Below are 25,054 nucleotides of genomic sequence, written 5' to 3' on the forward strand. Positions count from 1 at the left end.
TTAAATAATGAGAATTTTGGGGTGCTCAGTTAACTTTGTTCTATTTTCTTAATACTCTGAATGTGAATCATAGTGAAGTGGTTGGTCATTCCCTCAATCATAGCATGAAGATGAGACCACGAAGAGTAAGCTTGTTACATTTCACTTGAGGATTGCAAAATTTAATTTTGCTTATTTTCCTGAAGATTGACCTTTTGGCACACCAGGCCTTCTTGCGTTGTTCCGGCCTTAGCGGTTTTCTTCTTGGTGGACTTTCCGTGATGAAGAACCTCACAGCTTTGCCTTGTGTTTCATTCTCCATTTGCCTCCTGACAAATTCATTAAGCTCTTTTACTTATGGAAATCATTTGTTAAAGAATCCAAATATATGTCCTGAACCGCTTTGGCTTTCCTGAACTCCATTCAGCTGGCTGTTTGATATCTTTTGGGTGTTTGACCACTTCAGTCAGATCAAGAAGCCGAGAGTTCTCTCTGAATCTTCTTTAACTTTTACTTCCACAGCTATCCCTTGGGAAGTCTTGTTTACTGCAGAATATATTCAGACTCTGTTATTTGCTTCACTTACTGCTGTAATTCAAACCCTTTATCATTTGGTGTGTAGACTGATAGAACCAGTTTCTAATTGAATTTTTTTCCTGCGTCTGTGCAGACTATTATATCACAAGAACCTCACTCTCCAGAGTAAACAAGATTGTCATGTATGTTGCTCAAAACTTATTCTTTCTGTCATATTCAGAATGAAATCCACCTTCTTACCATATTTATAAGGCCTTACATAGTCCAGAACCTTCCTGTCCTGCTAACGCTTCGTACCTTGCCCATGTGTAGTCACTTGGAGGCTTTTGTTTCTTGGAAACAAAGTTTTTTCTGCTTATAGGCTCTGTCTGGAACTCTTTGTCTAGGTTGTTGACTGACCTCCTTGGCATCTTTTTAGAACTTTGTTCAGGTGTCCTTTCTTTAAGGAGGCCTTAACTAACTAAAAGACATATTCCAGGTAGTCAGCCTCTAGTCCCTTAATCTGTTTTTGTTTCTTGCAGTTACAGCTCCCTAACATATTCATTGGGTGTGTGTGTCTGTCTTTGTATTTGAATGCACTGTATCCCAATTACAGGATGGTACTTGAAGTATAGTAGATAGTGTTTGTTGAACAAATTACCGAGTGTCCTTTATTCTTTTAAATTCATGTTCCTCTTAATCCCACAAAGAATTTGAAGTAGTTTAAAAAATACTTTCAAATGCATTTAAATCAATGCATGCAAAATGCAGATAGAATAGAAATGACTGGTAAGAAATTTAATATGCAGGATTTTACATGGTTCTTAAATATGGATCAGGAGTTGGACTCTGAAATCGTGAATGCCATAAAGAATACCTTGTCTGTACGAAGAAAATATTATTCTGCTCCAGAGAAGCATGGCTTTCCCTAGCATTCAATAAATGTACCGTAATATGTAAAATAGTGTATTGTACACAGCAGTGTTTAATAACTCCGTTTAAAGTAAACCTGAGGGATGATGCTGTGAGGAGTCAGATGGGTTAATAGATAGTCAGAGGATACCAATGGAATTTGAGGTGTAAAATATTTGCTTCCTTCCCCAAAGCATTATCTTTAGCAAGACCAAATAGGCTGCCCTTCTTCCTTCTGAATCTCCAAATCTGCCATGAGAATATCAAGGGAGCTCTTCCTGAGCTCACAGCTTATCCTGAAAACAAGTTACCTATCCCACCCTTAGCAGCCCAGACAGGATGGAGAATTGTAAATGAGGTCTTTTGAGAGTTTTTGGTCCCACCTGGTAACTGAATGTCAATCTGATTGTCAAGTCCCCCCCCCCCCCCCCCGGAAGTTGTACTTAAAAAAACCTACTACCACCAGTACCTTTGATTTATTCCGCTCTTGGAAGACCCCCTCCATGCTGCTCTGGCTGGAGGCCTTTGACTCTAATAAATGCTTTTAAATCTCTTTGCCATCCGCTTGGAAATTCTTCATGGGAGACAAAGAACTGAAGTAAGAATAATTTCTCTGCCACTGTTTTCCTGTAACAATGTCAAGATGAAGCTCAGAGAAGGCGAATCTCTGAACAGTGATCAAGTGTGTTCTTATTTCTTCTCTCTCTGTCCTGCTTCCAGTAAGCTTCCTTGCTTCTTTAAGGTTGAGCTTCTTGTGCTGTTGAGGTACAACTCTTTTAAGTCACAGATCAGTGAGAAGAGTTGGGTCATTGTTTCTAAAGCAGTTCATTCCAGGACAGATTTCCTGAAGGTGCTCAAATAACGGACAGTAGTGACTGTTTTATTCAAGTTACTCTATGGTGATTTGTAGTCTTTATTAGTGAGTTTTGGCATCTAGCATCATAGATGAGGAAGGATTGACACAAACTATGGATGAGCTTCATATTTTAACTCTAGAAATCTTAATATACTATTGGAGAACTAGTTGCATTTTATAGGGAAAATTCAGCTCAGCCTCTTTACTTCATTTTATTAAGAATCTTGAATGTATTAAAAATTAGTGGAAGTAAAATTTTATTGGGATTGTTTATGTTCAGATATATAGTTTCGTAACTTAGATGTTATTATGGTGGAATAGAGATAATACTTGGGGAAAAGACAGCAATTATTTTTTATCCTGTTAGTATCTATTCAAGAAATTGTCAAAGTTTGCTATTGTTGTTTTGATTATTTTCCTATCAACTGAGGGTTGATAGTTTGGCTGGGGTTGTTAGGGTGAAAACGATTTGGCAGTTGGGTGCAAGGTTTTTGTAACACATCACTAATCATGAAAAGAGTTTGTTCTCATTGAGCTTTTCTTCTCCCTTGTTCCTTCCTTCCTTGTGATTTTGTTTTTTCCGTTGTCTCTTTTTATCACTGTAACTGTCCTAGTTCTGCACAGCTGTCCTTTCTCCTGTCTGTTTTGTCCTGTACATGTTGTCATTTGGCCTGTAGTTGTACCTGAAGCTTCTCACAGAACTCTGATTACCTTTCCCATTCCTCCCAACCCAACTTTATTTTACCTCTATTTGTAATTGCTATTGTCTTTTTCCTACAGTGACATGAGAAAATGCAATTTGTCTTTGTTTTCAGTACCTGCAAAGAATTCTCAAAGGCAATACTAGAACTTGAAAAAAAATTTTAGATTGGTATTTTGACCAGTATTAATTGCTTATTTTCACTTGACAGTGATTTTTTTTTTAAGTAGAAAGACAAATGTTCTCATTTTTTTCTGTTGGCATACTCTTTTTTTTTTTTTTTTTTAATTTGACAGAGAGACAGAGAGAAAGGTCTTCCTTCCGTTGGTTCACTCCCCAAATGGCCACTACGGCCGGCGCTGTGCCAATCTGAAGCCAGGAGCCAGGTGCTTCCTCCTGGTCTCCCATGCGGGTGCAGGGCCCAAGCACTTGGGCCATTTTCCACTGCCCTCCCGGGCCACAGCAGAGAGCTGGACTGGAAGAGGAGCAACAGGGTCTAGAACCTGGCGCCCATATGGGATGCTGGCACCACAGGTGGAGGATTAACCAAGTGAGCCATGGCACTGGCCCTGGCATAACTCTTTTAAAAATAAATGATTCGGTAGAGTTGTGGAGTCCTGAGAAGAATACTGGAATCAAAGTTTGAGAGTACAAACTTTGAAGGTTGATAGGCCTGTGTTCAGAGCATCCTTCTGTCCCTTTTAGCTGAATAATTGTTTCATCATCTATAAGATATAGTCAGTCCCTCAAAAGAGGAGTTGTGATGTGTAATTGGAATATAGAACAGATAGCATAGTGTCAGGCACATACCATCTGTAATTACTGTTGTGTAGAGAAGTTTAGTGATTTCTTGATTTGTTAGGTCCCTCTGGATTGGTACTTGTCATATATCAGAATTTAGGACAAATCTAAGGTCATATGGGATGGATTCAGGAATAGGCTTTAATAAGATAGGTGCAGCAAGGGGACAGAAGACATGATTTCCACATCCCCTTACTAGTTCATACAGAGGAATGACAGAGTTTTGGCATTCTGCTAAACACAGCCTAAGTTTTTATTCAAATTTAGGTATCATGTTGACGATATTTCTTACAGAACTGTTAGCAGTTTAGCTTTGTCAGTCATTGTGCAATCACAAAAACTACTGGGGAACCAGATGTTACTGTTGTGGATTCCTGCAGTGATCTGAGAAAGTGAGCCATCCAGCATGTGGAGTTGTTGGGGCCCATAGGAATTTGGGTATGCTCTAGTAATGCAGGAAGCCATGGTCCTATAAGAAACTGAGTGCAGTTGCTGTTTGTCCTGTTGGGAGAAGGGGATGGGGGACAGATTCTGGCTCATTGTCTAGGCAGTCCAGAGAGACACTTGATGTAATTTTGGGTAATTCTGCTTTTCATATCATACTTTATTCCCAGGATCATGGAATCTATTTTCTCAAATATTCATCAAATTAAATGTCAAATACTGTATGTTTACTTTTGTGCCATTAAGGAGTTGATGTCAAGACAGGTAACATTAGTATTCACTTCAGAGTCTTAGAATGAAAAGAATTAGTCTTGATTTGCTCAGGTTCAACTGAGCTGTAAAAGATGTTAAAGATATGCTTGCTGTAGGGTTTGGAAAGTTGGTATGATCAAGTCCACATACTCAGGGAGTTGAGTGTCTTTGAAGGATGAGGTGGAAGGATCTCTTGTAAATACAGGTACAGCATAAGAAGGATCACAAGAAACATCACCAAGCAGCTTAGAGTAAAAGATAAGAAGATGTCTCAAAGGATAGCCAGAGGTGAAACAACATAAAAATCTGCTTTTGGGGAAGGAATGTCAAGGTTATTGATAGCTCTTACATTTTCTAGCTGTGGAAGAGATAGCAAGAAGGAGAATGAATTTTAGAAAGTTGATGGCTGTATAGCATATTGCATTTGGAAACTAGCTAAAATTTAAATTCTTTTGGAATTGTGATCTCTAGTAGTTTTTGGTGTAAGTTGGGCTTCCTCAAAATATTACATGTTAGTGTAACAAATTAATTTACTAACAAAATAGCAGGGACTTATTCTAAGGTAGGGGAAAAACAAACTAATAACCAGGAATCTGTCAACTTCCAATAGCTTTAAAACTTTTTTTTTTAGGCCGGCGCTGCAGCTCACTAGGCTAATCCTCCACCTAGCGGCGCCGGCACACCGGGTTCTAGTCCCGGTCGGGGCGCTGGATTCTGTCCCGGTTGCCCCTCTTCCAGGCCAGCTCTCTGCTGTGGCCAGGGAGTGCAGTGGAGGATGGCCCAAGTACTTGGGCCCTGCACCCCATGGGAGACCAGGAGAAACAGCTGGCTCCTGCCTTCGGATCAGCATGGTGCGCCAGCCGTGGCGGCCATTGGAGGGTGAACCAACGGCATAAGGAAGACCTTTCTCTCTGTCTGTCTCTCTCACTGTCCACTCTGCCTGTCAAAAAATAATAATAATAAAAAAAACCCACTTTTTTTTTTAACAATTAATAGTGAGTAGAGGTGTGTGAGAGATGGAAATAGCATTAGTCACTTCATGTTCTATGTATAGTTTATGGGGTCCCCCAAAAAAAAACCAAAAAATAACCTTCAAAACAGAGCCCCAGAACAAAGTTGCAGCATTGATATATAGAACACATTATTTTTCTTTCCTATCAAAAGTTATGCTTTTGAGAGAGAAAACAATATAATTTGGATTATATCTGTGGTCCTTAATGTAAAAAGATATATATATTTAAATGACTTCCTGGATTCTTTTTTTTTTTTTTTTTTCAGGCAAACATTTGCTCTATGCAATTAATTTTATTAGAACTCCCAGTACTGTTTGGGAAACCAGTGATACTCAAAGATAAAGTCTAATTTCTGAGTTGTTCTGTCTAAGATATTGTCAGCATAAATGGTATCAGTATGGGAGCACAGATAGATGTTTCAAAGACTGGAACCTTTGGTGCTGGCTGTGTGATGTTGAAATTTTCTCTCAACTTCCCAGGGTGGGTGGGATGTAGATGTCTCTCTCATCTTGGATAGTCCTTTCATCCTTGTAGCTTTTGTGTTTAATGATGCTAGTATTTTAAAGTACCATTTTTTGGCTTTGCATGCTACCATTTTACAAATAGTATATTTTTAAAGAATGTCTAAATTTGAATCTGTGCACATTATCCTAGCATATTTTTTGAAACATAGTATGCTTTGACTTTTAAAAATTTTTAAGTATTTATTTTCATTTTATTTAAAAGGCAGACACATGCAGAGATTACATCCATCTACTCATTCAGTCCCATGTGCCTGTAATAGTCAGGGAGGGTCCAAACTAAATCCATGAGCCAGGAACTAAATATGGGTTTTCCACATGGGTGGCAAAATTTCAAGTTCTTGAGCCATCACCTGATGCCTACCAGTGCACCGTAGGAGGAAGATAGAATGGAGAGAAGAGACAGGACCTGAACCCAGACACTCTCACATGGGATGTGGATATCCCAACTGATGTCAGATGTCCAGCCATGCATTGACTTTGGTGCTTTCTACTTAGCTAACATGTTAATGCTATGCAAGGTAGAACTTGGAACTTTCACTGCTCATGGTAGTCATGAGTGTGGCTTGGACATGGTAGTGGTACTTGTTTCAGTTAAGATACTGTTCACATGTCTTGTAATTTAACGTTAGCCATTATTGAACGATCTCAGACATAGCAGTGATGACCTCATTCCTGGGGACCAAGAGGATGCCTTAAATGCTTCTTAAATAAGTGATATATTGTCAAAAAAGGCTAACATGATAGCAAACCCAGTCTGAATTTAGTGTGTATCGTAGTATCATTATTGTAGTTCTTTGTGATAGCTTTTATAGAGACTATATTTCTGTAATTTAAAGTGTTGTTGCATGTTCATGTTTGTATTTAATTCTTATTTTTGAAGATTTATATTATTTATTTGAAAGGCAGAGTTATAGAGGAAGAGAAGGGAGAGCCAGAGAGAGGGAGAAAAAGAAAAAGATCTTCTACCCACTGGTTTACTCACCAAATGGCTGCAATGGCTACAGCTGGGCCAGACTGAAGCCAGGAGCTTCTTCTGGGGTGCAGGGGCCCAAGTCCTTGGGCCATCTTTTGCTGCCCTCCCAAGCACATTAGCAGGGAGCTGGATAGGAAGTGGAGCAGCTGGGACTTGAACCAGGGCCTGTATGGGATGCCAGTGTCTTGGGTGGCAGATTTGTCCACTGTGCCACAATACTGGCTTCTTTGTATACATTTTTATATTGATGGTTGAAATAAAAATAAATTTTGGCTGGCGCCACAGCTCACTTGGCTAGTCCTCCGCTGCAGCACCGGCACCCTGGGTTCTAGTCCCGGTTGGGACACCGGATTCTGTCCTGGTTGCTCCTCTTCCAATCTGGCTCTCTGCTGTGGCCCGGGAGGGCAATGGAGGATGGCCCAAGTGCTTGGGCCCTGCACCTGTGTGGGAGACCAGGAGGAAGCACCTGGCTCCTGGCTTTGGATTGGCGCAGTGCGCCGGCCGTGGTGGCGGCCATTTGGGGGGTGAATCATCGGAAAAGGAAGACCTTTCTGTCTCTCTCTGTCTTAACTCTGCCTGTCAAAAATAAGTAAATAAATAAATATTAAGATAAAAACGGTATTCAGGATGAATCACACAGGAAATCTAACTGTATGCTATTTGTAAGCAATATATCTAAACAGAAAGGTTTGGGAAGTTTGAGAAATATGTCAGGAAAGTACAAACAGAAAGAAAGCAGGAGTGGATATTTTAATATCACTTAACTTGGAATTCAAGACAATTAACTTAGTTTATTAATTATTGTCTTCTTTTCTTCCCAGTGTAGTCAGTCTGCCTTAAACCTGTTAACCAAATGGCCATGTGACAAAAATTAGCTTCTTATGTTATCAGGATTTTGTATGTAGCTTATATAATGTGTAAGTTCTAGAAGCATTCCCGAAGTTGTAAGAGACAACAAAATTGATATTGCCAATTTGGATACAAGTTAGAAATGAAATAAATATTGTCAGTTTTTTGAAACCTAAAAAGAGAGGCAAAAATGTGTCGAGCTCCATTTCTCTAAATTGCTTCCAGCTGCCTGCTTCCTAATATAGAAAAACTTATTAAAAGTGGCAGGTCAAAAATTGAATTCCTAAGGCAAAATATGACTGGTTCCATAATTTTGTTAAAGAGCAGGAAGTATTGGAGATTTTGTCACTATTGTAGCTCTATTTTTTTTTTATTTTGAGAATAATGTAAAGCAAATACATATTCCTAGCCCAGGAACAGTGTTTAGCCTGGATAGCTTAAGTGGATGGAAGAAAATACTAACCTGGGGAATAGGGACTGTGAAATTTTTCCTCATGCGTTCCAAAACTGTTAAGTATTTAAAAAGTAGATGGAGCCATTTAATGTGCTATATAATTAAAGACTGATGAATTTTGTCATGGAACTTAGTTGGGAATGATGCTTAGGTAAGGAAATATCATGAAAGCAAAATCGGCTGTGGCTTGGTTGGAGAATAGAAATTTAAATTTTATCTAGACTAATTGGGGGCTCAGGGAAAAGAATTTTTAGGCTAAAATGGCATAAAGAGACTCATAAAATAAAGAAATTTATGTAAATTCTGACATGAAATTGATGAGGAAAAGGAGACAAATACTTGCCTTTTGAAGATGTTTGAGGGTTTGGTAGACAATTGTGTATCTGAAAAATAGGGCAAACAATAGAGGAAACTGCATTGAAAGTATTTTTGAAAGTTATTTTTTAAAGGCATTCAGAAATTAAAGTGGTAGGATACATGCTCAAGAAAGGAGTTTGTTAGATTTAACAGATAGTTTCTGGGGGGGGGCAGTCCTGTGTTTTATAAGAAAAAGGATGCGTTGGAGACCATTATGATTAGTGAAATACACAGTCTTAAAAAGACAAATATTATATGTTTTCTCTGATTTGTAGAATCAAGTATATAGAATACAAAAATACAATGTATGAGTGAAATTGACATTTTGTGATTTGATTATTGTTTATAGCCCTTGTCTATTGTTGAATTCTTTATTTGGTAGAGGGTTAAGCTTGTGAATGTGAAGTAAATTGAAAATATGTCATTGAAAAAATTAAAAGGAAAAATAAGAAAGGAGACGGATGGAAAGTATCATGTTCTTAAAGCTGTACATAAGAAATACTTGACATCTGTTTCCTTTATATACATGAACAATAGTTTCTGGAAAATACTTCAGATTATGCCTCTGGATTTAGGGGCTGGGAATCCTGCATCAGAAACTGAGCCATCAAAAATATCATGTAGAGTGTTTGTTGTGAATATCAGTAGAGATTGTGCCTTTACCAGAAGGGGGAAGCCTTCTGGATTACCACATGTATTTGGTCTGGGGGGAAAAGGAGGCAAGAAACAAGCAACACATCGTGATCTGTTTTCTCATTTGTGTTAGTTAACCTGTTGAGATTATTTAAAAATGAACCACGAGTATTTTATAAAATACTTTGTCACTGTAATATTCATATTCATTACCCCTTTTCATCACACCATACATAAGAATTTCTATTTCCAGACTACAAGGAAAATAGTATTGCAGGACCTTATTGACCATAGGGGAGTGAAAGGGATTAAAATCTACTTGTGGTTTGCATCTTAATATAGTCAGGAGCACTAATCAAGTCTTGGCAGACAAGTATGTTTGACAGCAAATCTAACCATTCTCCTGTATGATTTTATCTGTAATAAACATGCATTATCTACATGATACTAAAAAATGGAAAAAATTTCAAGCTGTTTCTAAGTGGTCTTGAAATAATTCATGCAGTGTCAACGTAAATTAACAATTCAGGTATCTCATATAAGATCTGTAATAACTGATTCTTATCTGAAGAGCAGTAGGGTTGGTTAGGGCTTAATAGTTTGAAATAGCATATTCAGCTTTTAAAATTGATACATGCGTGTGAAAACATTTAATTTTAAAACTAAGCAAGATTTTAGGCATTTTACTCAGAGGTTAAGACACCCACATTGTATATCCAAATGACACGATGCGATTCTCAGCTCTGCTTTTAATTCTAGTTTCCTGCTAATGTGCACCAGGTAGTAGCTCAAATACTTGGGTCATTCCCTTCTACATGGTAAGAACACTTGCTTTTTGGGAGGGAAACTGAAGTTGCTGAAGAGGACCTGAAAGACAACCTTTAAACTGAGTATCCTTTACAAAATACCTGTGCATGTATTACCTGCCAAAATTAATTTTAAAAGAACAACACTGAACTAAGACTCTCTTGTAAGTTGTATGTGAAATACACCGTCACTGGACACTCAGGTATCTTGCATCACTGATCCATCAGTAATGGTGCAGAGCTTGCCACTCAAGGGCCAAACACCTCTCCCACAAGAGGGTGTTTTCCTTGATCTTCCCTCCTCAGCCCAGACTCTCTAGGGTAAGCTTCCTATTGTAGGTTAGTTTTCATGTATTTTCTTATCATTACTTCTTACTTTTGTGATTGAATGGTTGCTGTTTTCCACTAGTTGTTTCTGTGGATAGAAGCAGGCTCCATGAAGGTTGGGAGTCTCCATCTCTGCCCTTAATGTATTCTATGGTGCCTTGTGTGGAGTTTGCACTCTGCATGCTTGTGTGAGTGAAGAGTAATTCTGGAAGATCAGAGTGAAGCCAGAGCCCGTAAGGAAAATAGAATAATCAAATCTTTTACTCATGTTGGCATTTCTATTCATCCTTTAGTGGCTTCCCTATAACCACAAAAAAAAAACAAAACAAAACAAACAAAAAAAAACAAAAAAAACACCTTTTTTTAGAGATGAAGAACACAAATCCCTTTTAGAAACTAAGCTGAACCACAAAAAGGAAAAAATGCAGATACCTCTAAATTTCCTCATGTAATTTTGGTGGTCTCATTGGTTTCCAAAAAAGCTCTTTAACTAGACGCATCTCTTTGCAGGATTCTACTCTGCTGGATTGTTTTTCTGATTTTCAGTTTATTTTGAGAAGTTTGAGGTAATTTTTTCATGAGTTTTTCCTCCTGTTCTTCGATTGGACTTTGTGGATGTATTGTGAAGATTTTAAAACATGCAGAAAGGTCATATAAAATATACTTTGGGGGCTGGTGTTGCGGTTTGGTGTGTTAATCTGCTGTTTGCAATGCTGGCATCCCATATCAGAGTACTGCTGCTAGTCCCAGCTGCCCTGCTTCCAATCCAGCTTCCTGATAATGTGCCTGGGAAGGCAGCAAAAGATGGCTTGGGCCCTTGGTACCTGCGTTGGAGACTCAGATGGAGTTCCTGGCTTCTGGCTGTGACCTGGACTAGACCTGGCTGTTATAGCCATTTGGGGAAGTGAACCCATTAATGGAATATTCCTCTCTGTCCTTTTCATATAAATAAATCAATGAATAAAATACATGCACACACACACTATCCGACACCAAAATATCCACTCCCATATCTACAGTGTTAACATTTGTGCTTCCTCTTTATCATGTAACTATCCATTGTCTTTTATTTAGTGCACTTCAGAGTAAGTTGCTAAAGTCATCATACTTTTCCATATACATCAGCTTGCATGGCATTAATTGAAGTTCATTACTTCTTTACAAGATTCTTTTTTTGTAGTAGAAATTTATAACAATGAAATACCCTAAGCATAAGTTTAACATTCAGTAAGGTTTTTTTTTTTTGACAGGCAGAGTTTGACAGGGAGAGAGACAAAGGTCTTCCTTCCGTTGGTTCACTCCCCAATGGCCGCTATGGCCGGCACTGTGCTGATCCGAAGCCAGGAGCTGTGTGCTTCCTCCTAGTCTCCCATGCGGGTGCTGGGGCCCAAGCACTTGGGCCATCCTCCACTGCCTTCCTGAGCTACAGCAGAGAGCTGGACTGGAAGAGGAGCAACCGGGACTAGAACCTGGAATGCTGGTGCCCAGTGAGCCACGGTGCCGGCCAAACATTCACAGAGTTTTGTCAAAAGCATATCCAGGGGCTGGTGCTGTGGAGTAGCAGGTAAAGCCACCGCCTGCAGTGCTGTCATCCCTTATGGACGCCGATTCTAGTTCCGATCCAGCTCTCTGCTATGGCCTGGGAAAGCAGTAAAAGATGACCCAAGTCCTTGCACCCCTGCATCCACATGGGAGACCTGGAAGAAGCTCCTGGCTCCTGGCTTTGGATCAGCCCAGCTCCAGCCATTGCAGCCAATTGGGCAGTGAACCAGCGGATGGAAGACTTTTCTCTCTCTCTCTGCCTCTCCTTCTCTCTCTTTCAAATTAATAAATAAATCTTTAAAAAAAAGTATATCCATGCTTTTAAAAAGATCTGGAGCATTGCTCATCTCATTTTCCAGCACATTTATATTACTGGTTTAAGTGATTATAACTTACTTCTGTTTAATTGTTATGTTTCCCTTTTAATGATCCCCTCAGTTTGCAGTGTTTGATCAGCACTCTCTTTATTGTTGGATGGACTCTAATGAGAAAAGATAGGTCAACTAAAGATACTTAAGATTTGACCTGGGGCCAGCGCTGTAGTGCAGTGGTTAACACCCTGGCCTGTAGCACCGGCATCCCATATGGGTGCCAGTTGGAGTCCCAGCTGCTCCACTTCTGACCCTGCTCACTGGTATTGTGACTGGGAAAGCAGCAGAGGATGGCCCAAGCTCTTGGGCCCTTGCATCATGTAGGAGACCCAGAAGAAGCTCCTGGCTTCAGATTTGCTCAGCTCTGGCTCTTGTGGCCATTTGGGGAGTGAACCAGCAGATGGAAATCACCCCCCCCCCCCACAGGATGAGTGTGTGTGTGTGTGTGTCTTTGAAATAAATAAATCTTTAGAAAAAAAAAGTTTACTGAATAAGATCCAATAGTCGGTCAGTAAAGAAATTGCTGATTCTAGTGTTTATGTTGGTTATGTGCCCTGATAATCCTCTGGGACTGAAAAGAGTTGTGAGAGAACTGATTGGGCTGAGGGAAGTGCATGTTTTAAGTATCCCCTGTGCTCACAAGGGCTCTACAGGCAGAAATTCATTTAGATGTAAAGGATTCCTGTCCCTCTGCTTCCCTTTGAATTTAGTTTTCCCATCACACATCTTACCCAGTTGCTCTCAAAAGTGTCATAAAGAAATGATGACTGAGTAATCTGTGAGGAAGAACAATAGTACTTTATTTTAGAGCACAGTGGTGGACAGGGGTTTGGGAAGAATAGGCACAGCAATTTAGGATCTTGTACCAGCAGTTGGTAATATTCATCAAGTCATGGAGACATAGGGAGATGTAGTATCCCATGGGATGAAGAAGTCTAAAACTTAGCTTCCTTTCACAGTAGTCTTGTGAGGTGTGGTTACATTGTCACATGTTAATCTTTGATATGATTATTTTTTTCATAAGCTTTACATGGATGAAGATGCTATTAATTTCTTAAATAGGAGTTGGTTTATCATCACAGTTATAAATTAATGAAAAACTAAAGGTTTCATATATTAAGAAATATAAAAGCAGCAATGTTAGTGATACATAAAAGAATCATTGGTGTATAAACAGCTTTCTTGTACTTAAATCATGTTATGGACTCACTTGCTGATTTTCATAATCACCATGGTCATTTTCTAAAACATATAATAGATTATTAACGTCACAAATCTATTTTAGTGAACTTTTGGTTTTTGTTTTTAAACATTTCTTTATTGATCATTATTATCAGTATCTATTTGTTAAGTGAATTGCTCTTTTTGCATACTTATTACCATAATGTAATACTGTAACCAATGTGTGTCTTCTAGAAGCTTCTGATAATTCTTGTTTTCTGGGCCAATCTCTCCCTTTTAATTTTTTTAATGGTTCCCTGTGGTTCAGAGTTAAAAATCAACCAAGAAGCTTACAGTCCCTCAAAATTTTAGAAATTAAGCCTCTATGCAGTTGGCATGATCTCTGTGTAGCATGAAATCAAAACATAATATAGGTTATTGAGATTTATTGAACTCTTTTTTGGTATGTTTTGTATTTCTCATTTAATCCTCCCAGTAGCTTTGTGACATGGTACTGTTATTATCCTGAGTTGACGACTAAAGAACAGAAGTCAGTAATGTAAACTCACACAGCTTATAAGTGGAAGAGCTTAAACTGAAGTACATCCTCTTAACTATTAAAATTTCTGCTCCTTCTGTTTATGTTCCTAATGGATGCATTAGATTAGATAACTAATAACATCAATGGTCCTTTATTCAAAGACAGTCATTCAAGTTTTTCCCCAACATTAGTTACTTCTTTTTGCCTCTCATCAAAGTTGACTGGGGTATGACCACTTTCATTCTGTACCTCAGGTGGCTGACTGATTGTTCACTTATCATAAGAATGCTATGGCTTGAATTTTTGATATCTTACTATAGTACTTTCAGGATTTAGCTAGATCTTGACTGGTGTATCTTATTAAATACTATTATTCCATTTCACTATCAGGAATAGCTTAATTGTCATAGGATGTTTCCCAGTTTTTGTATAGTAAATTACTATAATAAGAGGAAGAATATTGAGTTATCAGCAATTATTACAATTCTTTTGCTTTCTAAGTATACTTTTTTCCTTCTCTAAAAATTGAAATTTGCCCTTAGAAATTTACAGATACCTTTTTACTTAGCCAAAAGATAGCTTTACTTATCTTGTGTTCAGGTAACATTATCCTTAAAGTTTCTGGCACATTTCATTATCATTTAGATTGTGGTACTTCAGCATTTTTAGCACAGTTCTGGTAATAGAAGAAAATGCAAAAGTTTAATGTTCATCCTCTTCACACGTAAACCCCTTTAGTGTTGGGGAACGGTCATTAGTAGGTTTAATAATTCAATTTCTAGACAGTGTTTCCAATACTTCTCATTAGCTAGTGAGAGGTAATTGCATTCACTTTTGGGAAGTGTATTGCCAGAATTAAACTGTTGATATAAAGCAACCATTTCCCTAATCATCTGTGTTTTTGATATATTTCCATACAGAAGAAAGAACCTTCTAAATCAAAAGTCAAGAAAAAAGTGACCAAAGTTGCAGAAGCAAAAAAAGTGATGAAGAGAAATTTTAAAGTGAATAAGAAAATAACATTTACTGATGATGGAGAGGTAAGAATCTGTAAATGCTTTATTTCTGAGGTTCATTCTGAGTTTCATGAAGAGCTTGACTCATTGTCCAGTAATGACAGATTAAATATTTCTCTACAACACACTGGCAGGTCCTTTCACTATTACTGTAAGGCATTTTGTCAGCTCTATGGCAATGACCAAGGTTGCCTTACAGTAACTGAAATTACTTCTTGGTGATGCTGATGTGGAGTTGGTTTTGAACTTTGTTTTTATAACTGAGATTTCCCCTTTTCATAGATGAGATTTTCTCTTCATGTTCTTCATCAACATTTTCTATGGGGTCAAGCATAAAAAATGCCAATACAACTACTTACCACCATTTCTTTTGCTTACCTTTATAATGTCTCTTTTTTGCACTAGCTCAATTTTAGATACTGGACTTAGATGTTTCCTGCTGGGTTAGCCGTCGGAGGGAATTTTCTGCATCAAAGTCATCTTGGTGCCTTGTTTTCATCTTGCCTTTACCCTGGCCTTATTGTAAATATCCACTCATAGTGCATGAAACTATTTACCACTCCCAGGTTACTCATGACAACTGACTCTATTTCAAGTAATTATGTTAGTTTTTAAAATGGTGAAGTAAATTCACACTGTCAAGTGACTTACCTAGGGAATGAAGATTGGTTAATGGTCATAGCAGGGTCTACTGAATATCACCTCGTGGCCTCATTCTCTCCATCCTGTGATTTCCCTAACCATTCTAAGATAGCATATGGTACCTCATACCCACCATAATCTCTTTTCCCTCACTTTTCACAGCTCTTACTTGGTGACTCCACGGTTTATATTTATTTTGTTACTGTCCATTCTTTACATCTTATGTCTCTTTCAGGGAAGATAACTTGGCCGACTTCGTGTTCACTATTGTATCCTCATACCTACCATAATCTCTTTTCCCTCACTTTTCACAGCTCTTACTTGGTGACTCCACGGTTTATATTTATTTTGTTACTGTCCATTCTCTACATCTCATGTCTCTTTCAGGGAAGATAACTTGGCCGACTTCGTGTTCACTATTGTATCCTCATACCTACCATAATCTCTTTTCCCTCACTTTTCACAGCTCTTACTTGGTGACTCCACGGTTTATATTTATTTTGTTACTGTCCATTCTCTACATCTCATGTCTCTTTCAGGGAAGATAACTTGGCCGACTTCGTGTTCACTATTGTATCCTCAGCACCTAGAACAATGACTAAAATATAGTAAACCCTCAGAAAAAATTGGCAAATGAATGAATATCACCTATTTCTGTAATGGAATATGTTTTCTTTTCATTTTTAAGTTAAAGATTTTGGTATTGTTTTGAGATGTGTAAACCTGTTGAAAAGTAACAGTGAAATTTGAAGTTGCTGAAAGCTGAAGAAGAAACCTATGTAAATAACTAATAAACTTCTACGATTTAGTGAAAAAGACATCAGCATAGGAGAAGCAGGTTAAACTGGAATACAGTCATATTACAACTGCTGTTCACTGTGAAATGAATGTTGTGAATAGAATGAAGATCCTTACTGTGTTACTATATTTATCTTCACAGATTATACAAATTAACTCCAAGATCAGTGTAAATCCTTACTCATAAACTATTTCATTGTTTGTTTATTGTTCACAGGAATGGTTTAGCACTGTGAACCAAACTGAAATTTTGATCTAAAGTGCTGAAAGAAATGCTACTATTGTTCAGTCTTCAGAGGGGTGGGCTTTCTCACTTTTGTAATAGAAATAGGAATGAAGAATCCTAGTAATGGGTGATAGTGTTACCATCACAAGCAATTCCTCCCCTGCTTCTGTAGGATTAGTGACTGCCAGAATGAGTCTTCATGTAGCGGTATTTTTCACCTTCATTGGTTGCCAACAGTTGAGACTATAGGAATCTCATCTTGAAGAATGGCTGAGGTGGCTACAAGAGGGATGGAGGCATTAATACCTGAGATGTGTGTTCTTACAGTTTCCATTTGTCTGCAGGTTAATTAGCAGTCTTTCAAAAACAGTGGCAGCTATTTAAATCCTTCGACAACCAATTATTAGATAAAATAAGAGAATCTGTTTTCTCTAAATTGCCTATAGCTTTATAGTGTTAGACTTGGAAATTACTGAGTCCAACAAACCTCTTTATTTTTCTGCAAAGGATACAAGTGTCCAGAGATAAATTTATTCAGCATCATACAATATATGAGTAAAAAAGCAAGGACTTTCAGTCTAGTCCCCTGACTTCCAGATAAGTGTCCTATCTTCTCTGTTATCTTGTTCCTAGCCATAGATTTTATGTGAAAAATTGTGTATAGTTGAGCCCGTGAAACCCAAACTTTCTCCTTATTGAACTGTTTCAATTCTTACATATAATATAGGCCAATAAGTACATCCTTGTTCAATTTTAAACACCTGTTTGATATATGTTAGATTCTAGTTGGGCTCTTAGGAGAGATGAACAATATATCCAGCTGCCCTCATGAAGATTAACAAGGGAATTACGAAAGTAAAACCATATAGTATGATGAGATATATGTTAGAGTACATACCAGGTGCAATGATGGCCCAAAATAGATACACACTAGTCATCTTGGGTCTCTGTACAGTAGTTTTGGACTTAGTTATGTGGAGGATAGGTTGCCAAGAACACTGAGAGCATGTAGAAGCATTTGTATTGCACTGTCACCGTCTCCAAATTATTTTCTTAAATTTTCCTTTACTCTGATTTCCTTGGGTTATGGGAAAGTTCCATTCCCCTGATTGGGTAAATTTTTCCTATGGTTTGTTCACTTTATTTACGAAATTGGTTAAAATGTTTAAGAATTAGAGATTGTAAGGCAGAATGTGGGTTTGCGCACCACTTCAAAATCATTACATGCAAACACACACACAGTGATATTCTGTGATGCTCCCTGTAAACTGCCACATACTTAACTTTTTTCTGTGTATAGTTGGTTCAGCAGTGGCCACAAATGCAGAAGACTCTCATGAAGGATACTGAGGAAGACGACGACACTGGTGGTATCAACTTAGACAAAGCAAAGGAAAGGCTTCAGGAAGAGGACAAATTTGACAAAGAAGAATATAGGAAGAAAATTAAGGCAAAGCATCGGGTGAGCCTCCTATCTTAAATTAATATTGAATGAAATTTAGTGCATCTCCAGATATCTCAGTAGTCAGTAGGGTAGTTGTCAGTAATGACCATATTACTTTCTTAATTGCTTTTGGTGATTTTCTTTTTTCTGTAATTATTTTGTCATTTTCTCTGTTCCTTTTGTCTTTCTGCTGGGGGACTCCTAGTATACTGACTAGTTTCTGAGAATGTCACTTAAATCAGCTTTGATCTGAGGTAACTCAGGTAATAGTAATGGAGTTTTTGTTGTTGTTAATGTCATTACTTCACAGAAAATTAATACAGGGAGTTTCATGTTCTCCATCCCCCCCCCCCCTTTTAAGATTTATTTATTTATTTGAAATGCAGAGTTACAGAGAGGCAGAGAGAGAGGAAGGGAGGGAGGGGGAGGCCTTCCATCCACTGGTTCATTCCCCCCTAAATGCTGCAATGGTCAGAGCTGGACTAATCCAAAGCCAGGAGCCTGGAGCTTCTTTCATGTCTCCTATGTGGGTACAGGACCCCAAGGACTTGGGTCGTCTTCTGCTGAGACTTGAACCAGTGCCCATTTGGGGTGCTGGCACTGCAGGTGGCAGCTTTACACACTATGCCACACACAGCCCCTATGTTCTCCTTTTCTATAATGTGTCATTACCAGAATGTTATGTATATACAACTGTCGAATTTGTATATATATATAGCTTTTTGGGATTCCCTTTTTGTCATCCAAGTTGTGAGTCTCAACTCTTGATTTTATTACTGAGTAACATTAGTGGTATGGCTGTACCAAAATTCATTTCACCATCACCTATTGAAGGACATTAGTGTTTCAGGATTCAGCTTAATAGTTAAATTTCTTTCTATAGCATTCACTTGATAATAGATAAAGGATTAAATTTACTATATTGGGAGCGAGGGAAGAAAACCTGTAAGAAATGTTTCTCTAAGCATGTAACCTGTTGGTATTAAAGCTGCACAATTTTATGTTATTCTTGATTATGATGACACTTATTAGTATTTTCATGTCACAGTATTTAATTCCCTGAAAGTAGGCACTTTAATAGATACATGAATTAATTAATCAAACAAAGATTTACAATTTAGATAATTTTTTGCAACATGCTCTTGAGATAGTGAATGATTTCAGAGTAACATACTGTCATACCCTGGAGTTCCTGCTATGACACTAAATTCTGTATTGAAGACTTGATAGGCCTTTGAATGTAGTCCTGCATCCTGAGAAGGGTTCTTAAAGTTATTCACTTCTTTTGACTTTGTAACTATTTAATAGTCCAGTGCAATCTCTCTCCTCTCTGCTGTTTCCTTCTCTTTTTAAGAGAACAGTGGGTCTCTATTTTAAAATTTGATGTAGCTTCATAGCACCATTGATGAACAAGAAAAAGTAGATATTGAAGATAGCTTCAGGCATAAAAATAAATGTTTAGAAAAATGTTCCAGAAATATGAAGAACAAATGAACCTGAAAAATAGCTGTTTACAATTGTTGGATATTTATGTCATTGAGAGAACTAAAGATTTCTTTGATTGCTTCTTTTAGATCAGTACTTAAATTGAAATTTGGCATTGACATATTGTTAATGCCTTTAATGAGTATCCACATCTTGTCATGTTAGAGCTTGAAATCTACATAGAGTAGATATCCAGGGAAAGATTGGATTTAAGATATTTTACCCTTTAGTATTTCTAAATTGTGGTCAACAGTAAAATAGGACGAAATTACCCAAATGAAGTATTTTCCTCATTTTTGTTCTTTACCGTCTCCCAGCTTTTGTGTGATATTGTTTCTGAAACCTTTAGGAAGTTAATTTCAAATGATCTAATTGTACATGCAGTACAGTGTTGGTGTGCTAGTCTTTGCCCTAGGCTGAGAAAATGTAGAATATTTAAAATACATGGGTCCCTGTGTTCTCAGGAAGATTTATAATTAAAGCATAGTTAACTGTGGATATGCTCTCACTGCACAAAAGCTGTTTGCACGTCTATTTTTTTTACATTAAAATTTTTAGAATGAGTAATATATTCTGATGGTTCTAAAATCAAGATGCTAACCTTATACACTGAGAATTCTTGCTTCTCTCTATATCTGTCTCTCTTATTCATACTTCCACCCCATAACTATTAATTTTTATTGTGTCCTTCCAGTTTCTTTATGCAAGAAGGAGTATGAATACATATTCTTTTTCTCCCATTTTCCAAAAATGGTAGCATACTATTTATGAATCATTGTCTACTTCACCATTTTCACTTAGTTTTGAACGTTTAAATCATTTTCATTGCCCTACTATTAAAAGTAATGTACATATGTACCTATGTATTCATTTATATGAGAAGCAGGGAGATAGAAGAAACTGAGCTTCCTTCTACTGGTTCACTCTACTCTGCTGGTTCACCCCCGAAATGCCCACATTTACCAGTTTTAGGAACTGGGAACATCATCCAGGTTTGTTATGAATGTGACAGGGGCACAGTTACTTGAAACATCACTACTGCTTCCCAAGGTCTCCATTAACAGGAAGCTGGAATTGGGAGCTGAGTGGTGAACCCAGATACTCCAGTGGGGGATGCAGATATCAAACACAAGGCCAGATGCTCACTCCAGCATGCAATTTTTAAATTGTTTGTCATTGTCCCATACCAAGGTTGAAGAGAAATCTGAATTTCATTTACTACTGCTTTTGAAGTCAGTATCTCTGTGACTAAGAGAGTAAATATAAGTCTTTTTAAAAACAAGTAACAGTCTTCTATTTTATGTAAAAGATTTATTCTGTACAAAACAACCCATGGCATCCCTTCCAAAAAGAAGTTTGAAAATACTATGTAGCCTGGAAAAAAAAAAAAAAAGAAATAAGTAGAATAGATGCCTCTATTCAACTTTAGTGTAATGCTTCCTGATACTCATGTAACTGGTTTCTTGGTAGTGTTTTCATCAGTAAAGTTGTTATTTATACTATTTATATTTGTATATCTTTAGAGAAAGATTTACATTTGTGAACACTTTGAAATTCATATGCTTAGAATAGTAACATACTTAAGACATAAAACGGGCTCAAATCCATTGTGCACCAAGCTGTCCTGGAATGGATTTCTGTCCAGAAGACAATGGAATATTTTTCTTAAATGGCGAGTTTTAACCGTTGGCATTGTGAAGTAGTAGTGTTTGGTGGAAAGAGTAGTGGGCTACAAGATGGAATTCCTACAACTGAGTCCTGAGTAAGGCATTATCTACTTCAATTTGGTTTACCAGTCACCAATTTGGACTGTACTTTCTTTTAAAATTTATATGTTTGTTTGGCTTTTGAAAGACAGAGATCTCCCATCATTGGTTCATTCCCTAAATTCTTCTGACATCCAGGGCTGGGCCAGGCCAAAGCTAAGACCTAGGATCTCAACCCAGGTCTCCATGAGGGTAATGGAGACCCAACTACTTCAGCCATTGTCTGCTGCTTCCAGGTTTGCACATCAGTAGGAAGTTGGAATAAGGAACAGAACTGGGAGTTGAATTCATGCACTCTTATATTGGATGAGGATGCTTTTCCCATGGTTTCCATTTTCTTTATCTGAAAAATTAGGAATGAGATAATAGAAGCTAATCATAGATGATCAGTTGGATCCTCTAATTCTATAGATATACTTAAAATATGGAAACATAATTACCCTTTACTGTTTGGAAACTGGCCTTTTGATTTGTAATTTACCTTCTAGCAAATCAGGTTGCTTGTTTTGCTTGATCATAAGACTTCCTTCTTGTTCACTTATATCCCAATAGCTGGTAAAAATTTTAAAATGAAGTATTCTTAATCTCGCACAGGTTATTTTGCTTTAATTAATTGCTTTGCCTGAACACATTGTTGGTTTTGAAACCATTTTTATCTTAATTGAGTATATTAGTATAATGACAATCTCTGGTTTTTTAGCATAAGGTTTTGCCTTGGGCAAATGTAATTATATTTCCTTTTGAGGCTGTCACTTATAATTTTGTTACATTTATGAAACCATACTTAGAAGAATTACAGGTCCCCAAAGAATATTGAAAATACTAACTTCACAGTCTAAGAGTAAATTTTACTTCATGAAGACAGGAAATGTTGCATAAATTTCACATAACATTTTATTTGTTGTGTCTGAATGAATTTTGCTTGTGAAAAGAAAACTCCATGAAGCCTATCACATGCTTCTGCATTTGACACATATATTTTTAAAATACCCATCAATTTTAGAAGGTTTCCTAAATTTTGGAATCTTTTTCTAGCATGTTCAAAATATTTCATGATGCCTTATTTAACTTAAAAGGATAAGATACTTAATATGTAAGACTGTTTAGTCTTAGTGATCTAGTTTAAAGTAGTGCTTTGATCCTGCTTTCAAAAATAAATAGCCTTGGGGCTGGCACTGTGGCATAGCAGGTAAAGCCACCGCCTGCTGTGCCAGCATTCCATATGGGCACCGACCGGTTCAAGTCCTGGCTGCTCCACTTCCAATCCACCTCTCTGCTATGGCCTGGGAAAGCAGTTGAAGATGGCCCAAGTCCTTGGGCCCCTGTACCCGTGTGGGAGACCTGGAAGAAGCTCCTGGCTCCTGGCTTTGGATCGGCCCACCTCCAGCTGTTCCAGCCAATTGGGGAGTGAACCAGCAGATGGAAGACCTCTCTCTCTGCCTCTCTTCTCTCTGTGTATCTCTGACTTTAAAGTAAAGTAAATAAATCTTTAAAAAAAAAAAAAAAAAAAAAGCCTTGGGGCTGGCACTGTGGCGTAGCAGGTTAAGCCACTGCCTGCAGTGCTGGCATCTCATATGGGCGCTGGTTAGAGTCTCTGCTGCTCCACTTCTGATCCAGCTCTTTGCTATGGCCTGGGAAAGCAGTGGAAGGTTGCCAAAGTCTTTGGGCCTCTGCACCCACGTTGGAGAACTGGAAGAGACTTCTGGCTCCTGGCTTCGGATCCGTACAGCTCCGGCTACTGCAGCCATTGGGGAGTGAATCATAAGATGGAAAACCTGTTTATCTCTCTGCCTCTGTCTCTCTGTAACTCTGCCTTTCAAATAAATAAATCTGTAAAAATAAATAGCCTCAAACCATAGTTTGTGATAGGCACTCAGTCTTTATAACGTAGGATTCAGGTACTTATTCTGTCCTCCTTGCTTTTTCTCCATAGTATACCTATCCTTGATTCATGTTTTCATCTATCCAGTTAGTTTCTACTGTGACTCAACTACTTTTTGTTGTCTTGAAGATTTAGAAAACTGAAGTATGAAATTTAAAAAATTATAATGAAAATTTTGGGAAATTTTTATTTTTAACAATATATATTTATGGATTACCACATATAATATGTATGTATTATGAAATGATAAATTAGCATAATTGACATATCTAGCACCTTCATTTTTTTGTAGTCTGAATATTGAAAATCCTCTATTAACTACTTTCAAAAATGCAATGTATTATTATTTACTGAATTCACAATGCTGTGCCTATAGATCACCAGAACTTACTCCCCCTGGTTGAAACTCTGTACACATTAATCATTGACTCATCTTTTTTTTTTATTTTTTATTTTTATTTTTTGACAGGCAGAGTGGACAGTGAGAGAGAGAGAGAGATAGAGAGAAAGGTCTTCCTTTGCCGTTGGTTTACCCTCCAATGGCCGCCGCGGCCGGTGCACCGCGCTGATCCGATGGCAGGAGCCAGGTGCTTCTCCTGGTCTCCCATGGGGTGTAGGGCCCAAGGACTTGGGCCATCCTCCACTGTACTCCCTGGCCACAGCAGAGAGCTGGCCTGGAAGAGGGGCAACCGGGACAGAATCCAGCGCCCCGACAGGGACTAGAACCCGGTGTGCCAGCACCACAGGCGGAGGATTAGCCTGGTGAGCTGCGGCGCCGGCCATCATTGACTCATCTTTACCCGTCTAGCACCCCCTTCCTCCTATCCTCTGGTAACCACTATTCTGTTTAGAAACAGAAAGCCAGCCTGTTACTACATAAAATTTTGCCTATAATTTTGAGATGACTATCTTCAGACATTCTTATTTGTATTCTCATGAGCTTGTAGTATCTAGTGATTATCATTTTAACATCTTGTTGCTTGGACTCCTTATATCTAGTGTCAACAATTAGAAAACTATTCAGCATGGTGTTTATCTTATCTATCAGCAGTGTGGCAAGTCTTGAAGCTGTCTATTTTTATTCTTTGTTTTTTGGAAAAAATTTTTAACCTCATGTGATTTTGAGACCTGGGTTGGTTATTATACTGATGGTGAATGGTTAAATTTTGGGTTTGAGTAGTGTGCAGGGTTTGTCCCTAGTGGGATCGAAATATCTGGCAGGGTTAGATCAGAGTCTGCAAAGCCCTTGAGAGGACAGGCTGTTGTCTGTTTTGTCTGTTAATACATACCTGAGTCCACCATATGGCCTGGCACGTGATAAACTCAATAAATATTTGAAGCAATTAACTCATAAATCAGTCTTTCCATGTTAGTTTTTTCTCCCTATGTTAATACCCTTGTTACAGATTAATTTAGAGAGGGCACCTTTATTGCCCAATGAAGTTATGCAGTACAGATAACAGATTAATGAAAACTGTATAAGAGATGGCAAAAATTAACTGAAGTCCATAAAAAGCTGTCAGGATAAAGAGTCATCTTGTAGCAGACAATTAGCAATAATAAAAGAAAAAATATCATTTGTTGACAACTGTGGTGGTATGAGGTGAAAAGTTCATGCCAAGATGGCCACTGAGGTGAAAAGGTCATGCCAAGATGGCCACTGACAACAGAAACTGCCTGGCAACAGGCGGTGATTGGATGGCTGAGGAAACCACATGACAACAGAGGAAACCACATGACTACAGAGCCTGACTGATGGCAGGCCGTGATTGAATGGTTTCAGA

The 25,054-nt window shown here is 38.0% G+C and overlaps 1 protein-coding gene across 3 annotated transcripts in view; it reads left to right on the forward strand.

Moving 5' to 3' along the window:
- The window catches only part of DDX10 (DEAD-box helicase 10), a 292,747-nt gene that overhangs the window by 161,472 nt on the left and 106,221 nt on the right, over nt 1-25,054 (forward strand). For all 3 annotated transcript variants that reach the window (XM_002708478.6, XM_089333648.1, XM_089333667.1), the window contains exons 14-15: nt 14,932-15,051; nt 17,994-18,155. In XM_002708478.6, coding sequence (XP_002708524.4) covers nt 14,932-15,051; nt 17,994-18,155 — 282 coding nt within the window. The remainder of the gene's footprint in view (nt 1-14,931; nt 15,052-17,993; nt 18,156-25,054) is intronic.

Source organism: Oryctolagus cuniculus, chromosome 1 (genome assembly GCF_051225735.1).
Source record: "Oryctolagus cuniculus isolate XC-2025 breed Fujian yellow rabbit chromosome 1, ASM5122573v1, whole genome shotgun sequence".
NCBI classification, from domain to species: Eukaryota; Metazoa; Chordata; class Mammalia; order Lagomorpha; family Leporidae; genus Oryctolagus; species Oryctolagus cuniculus.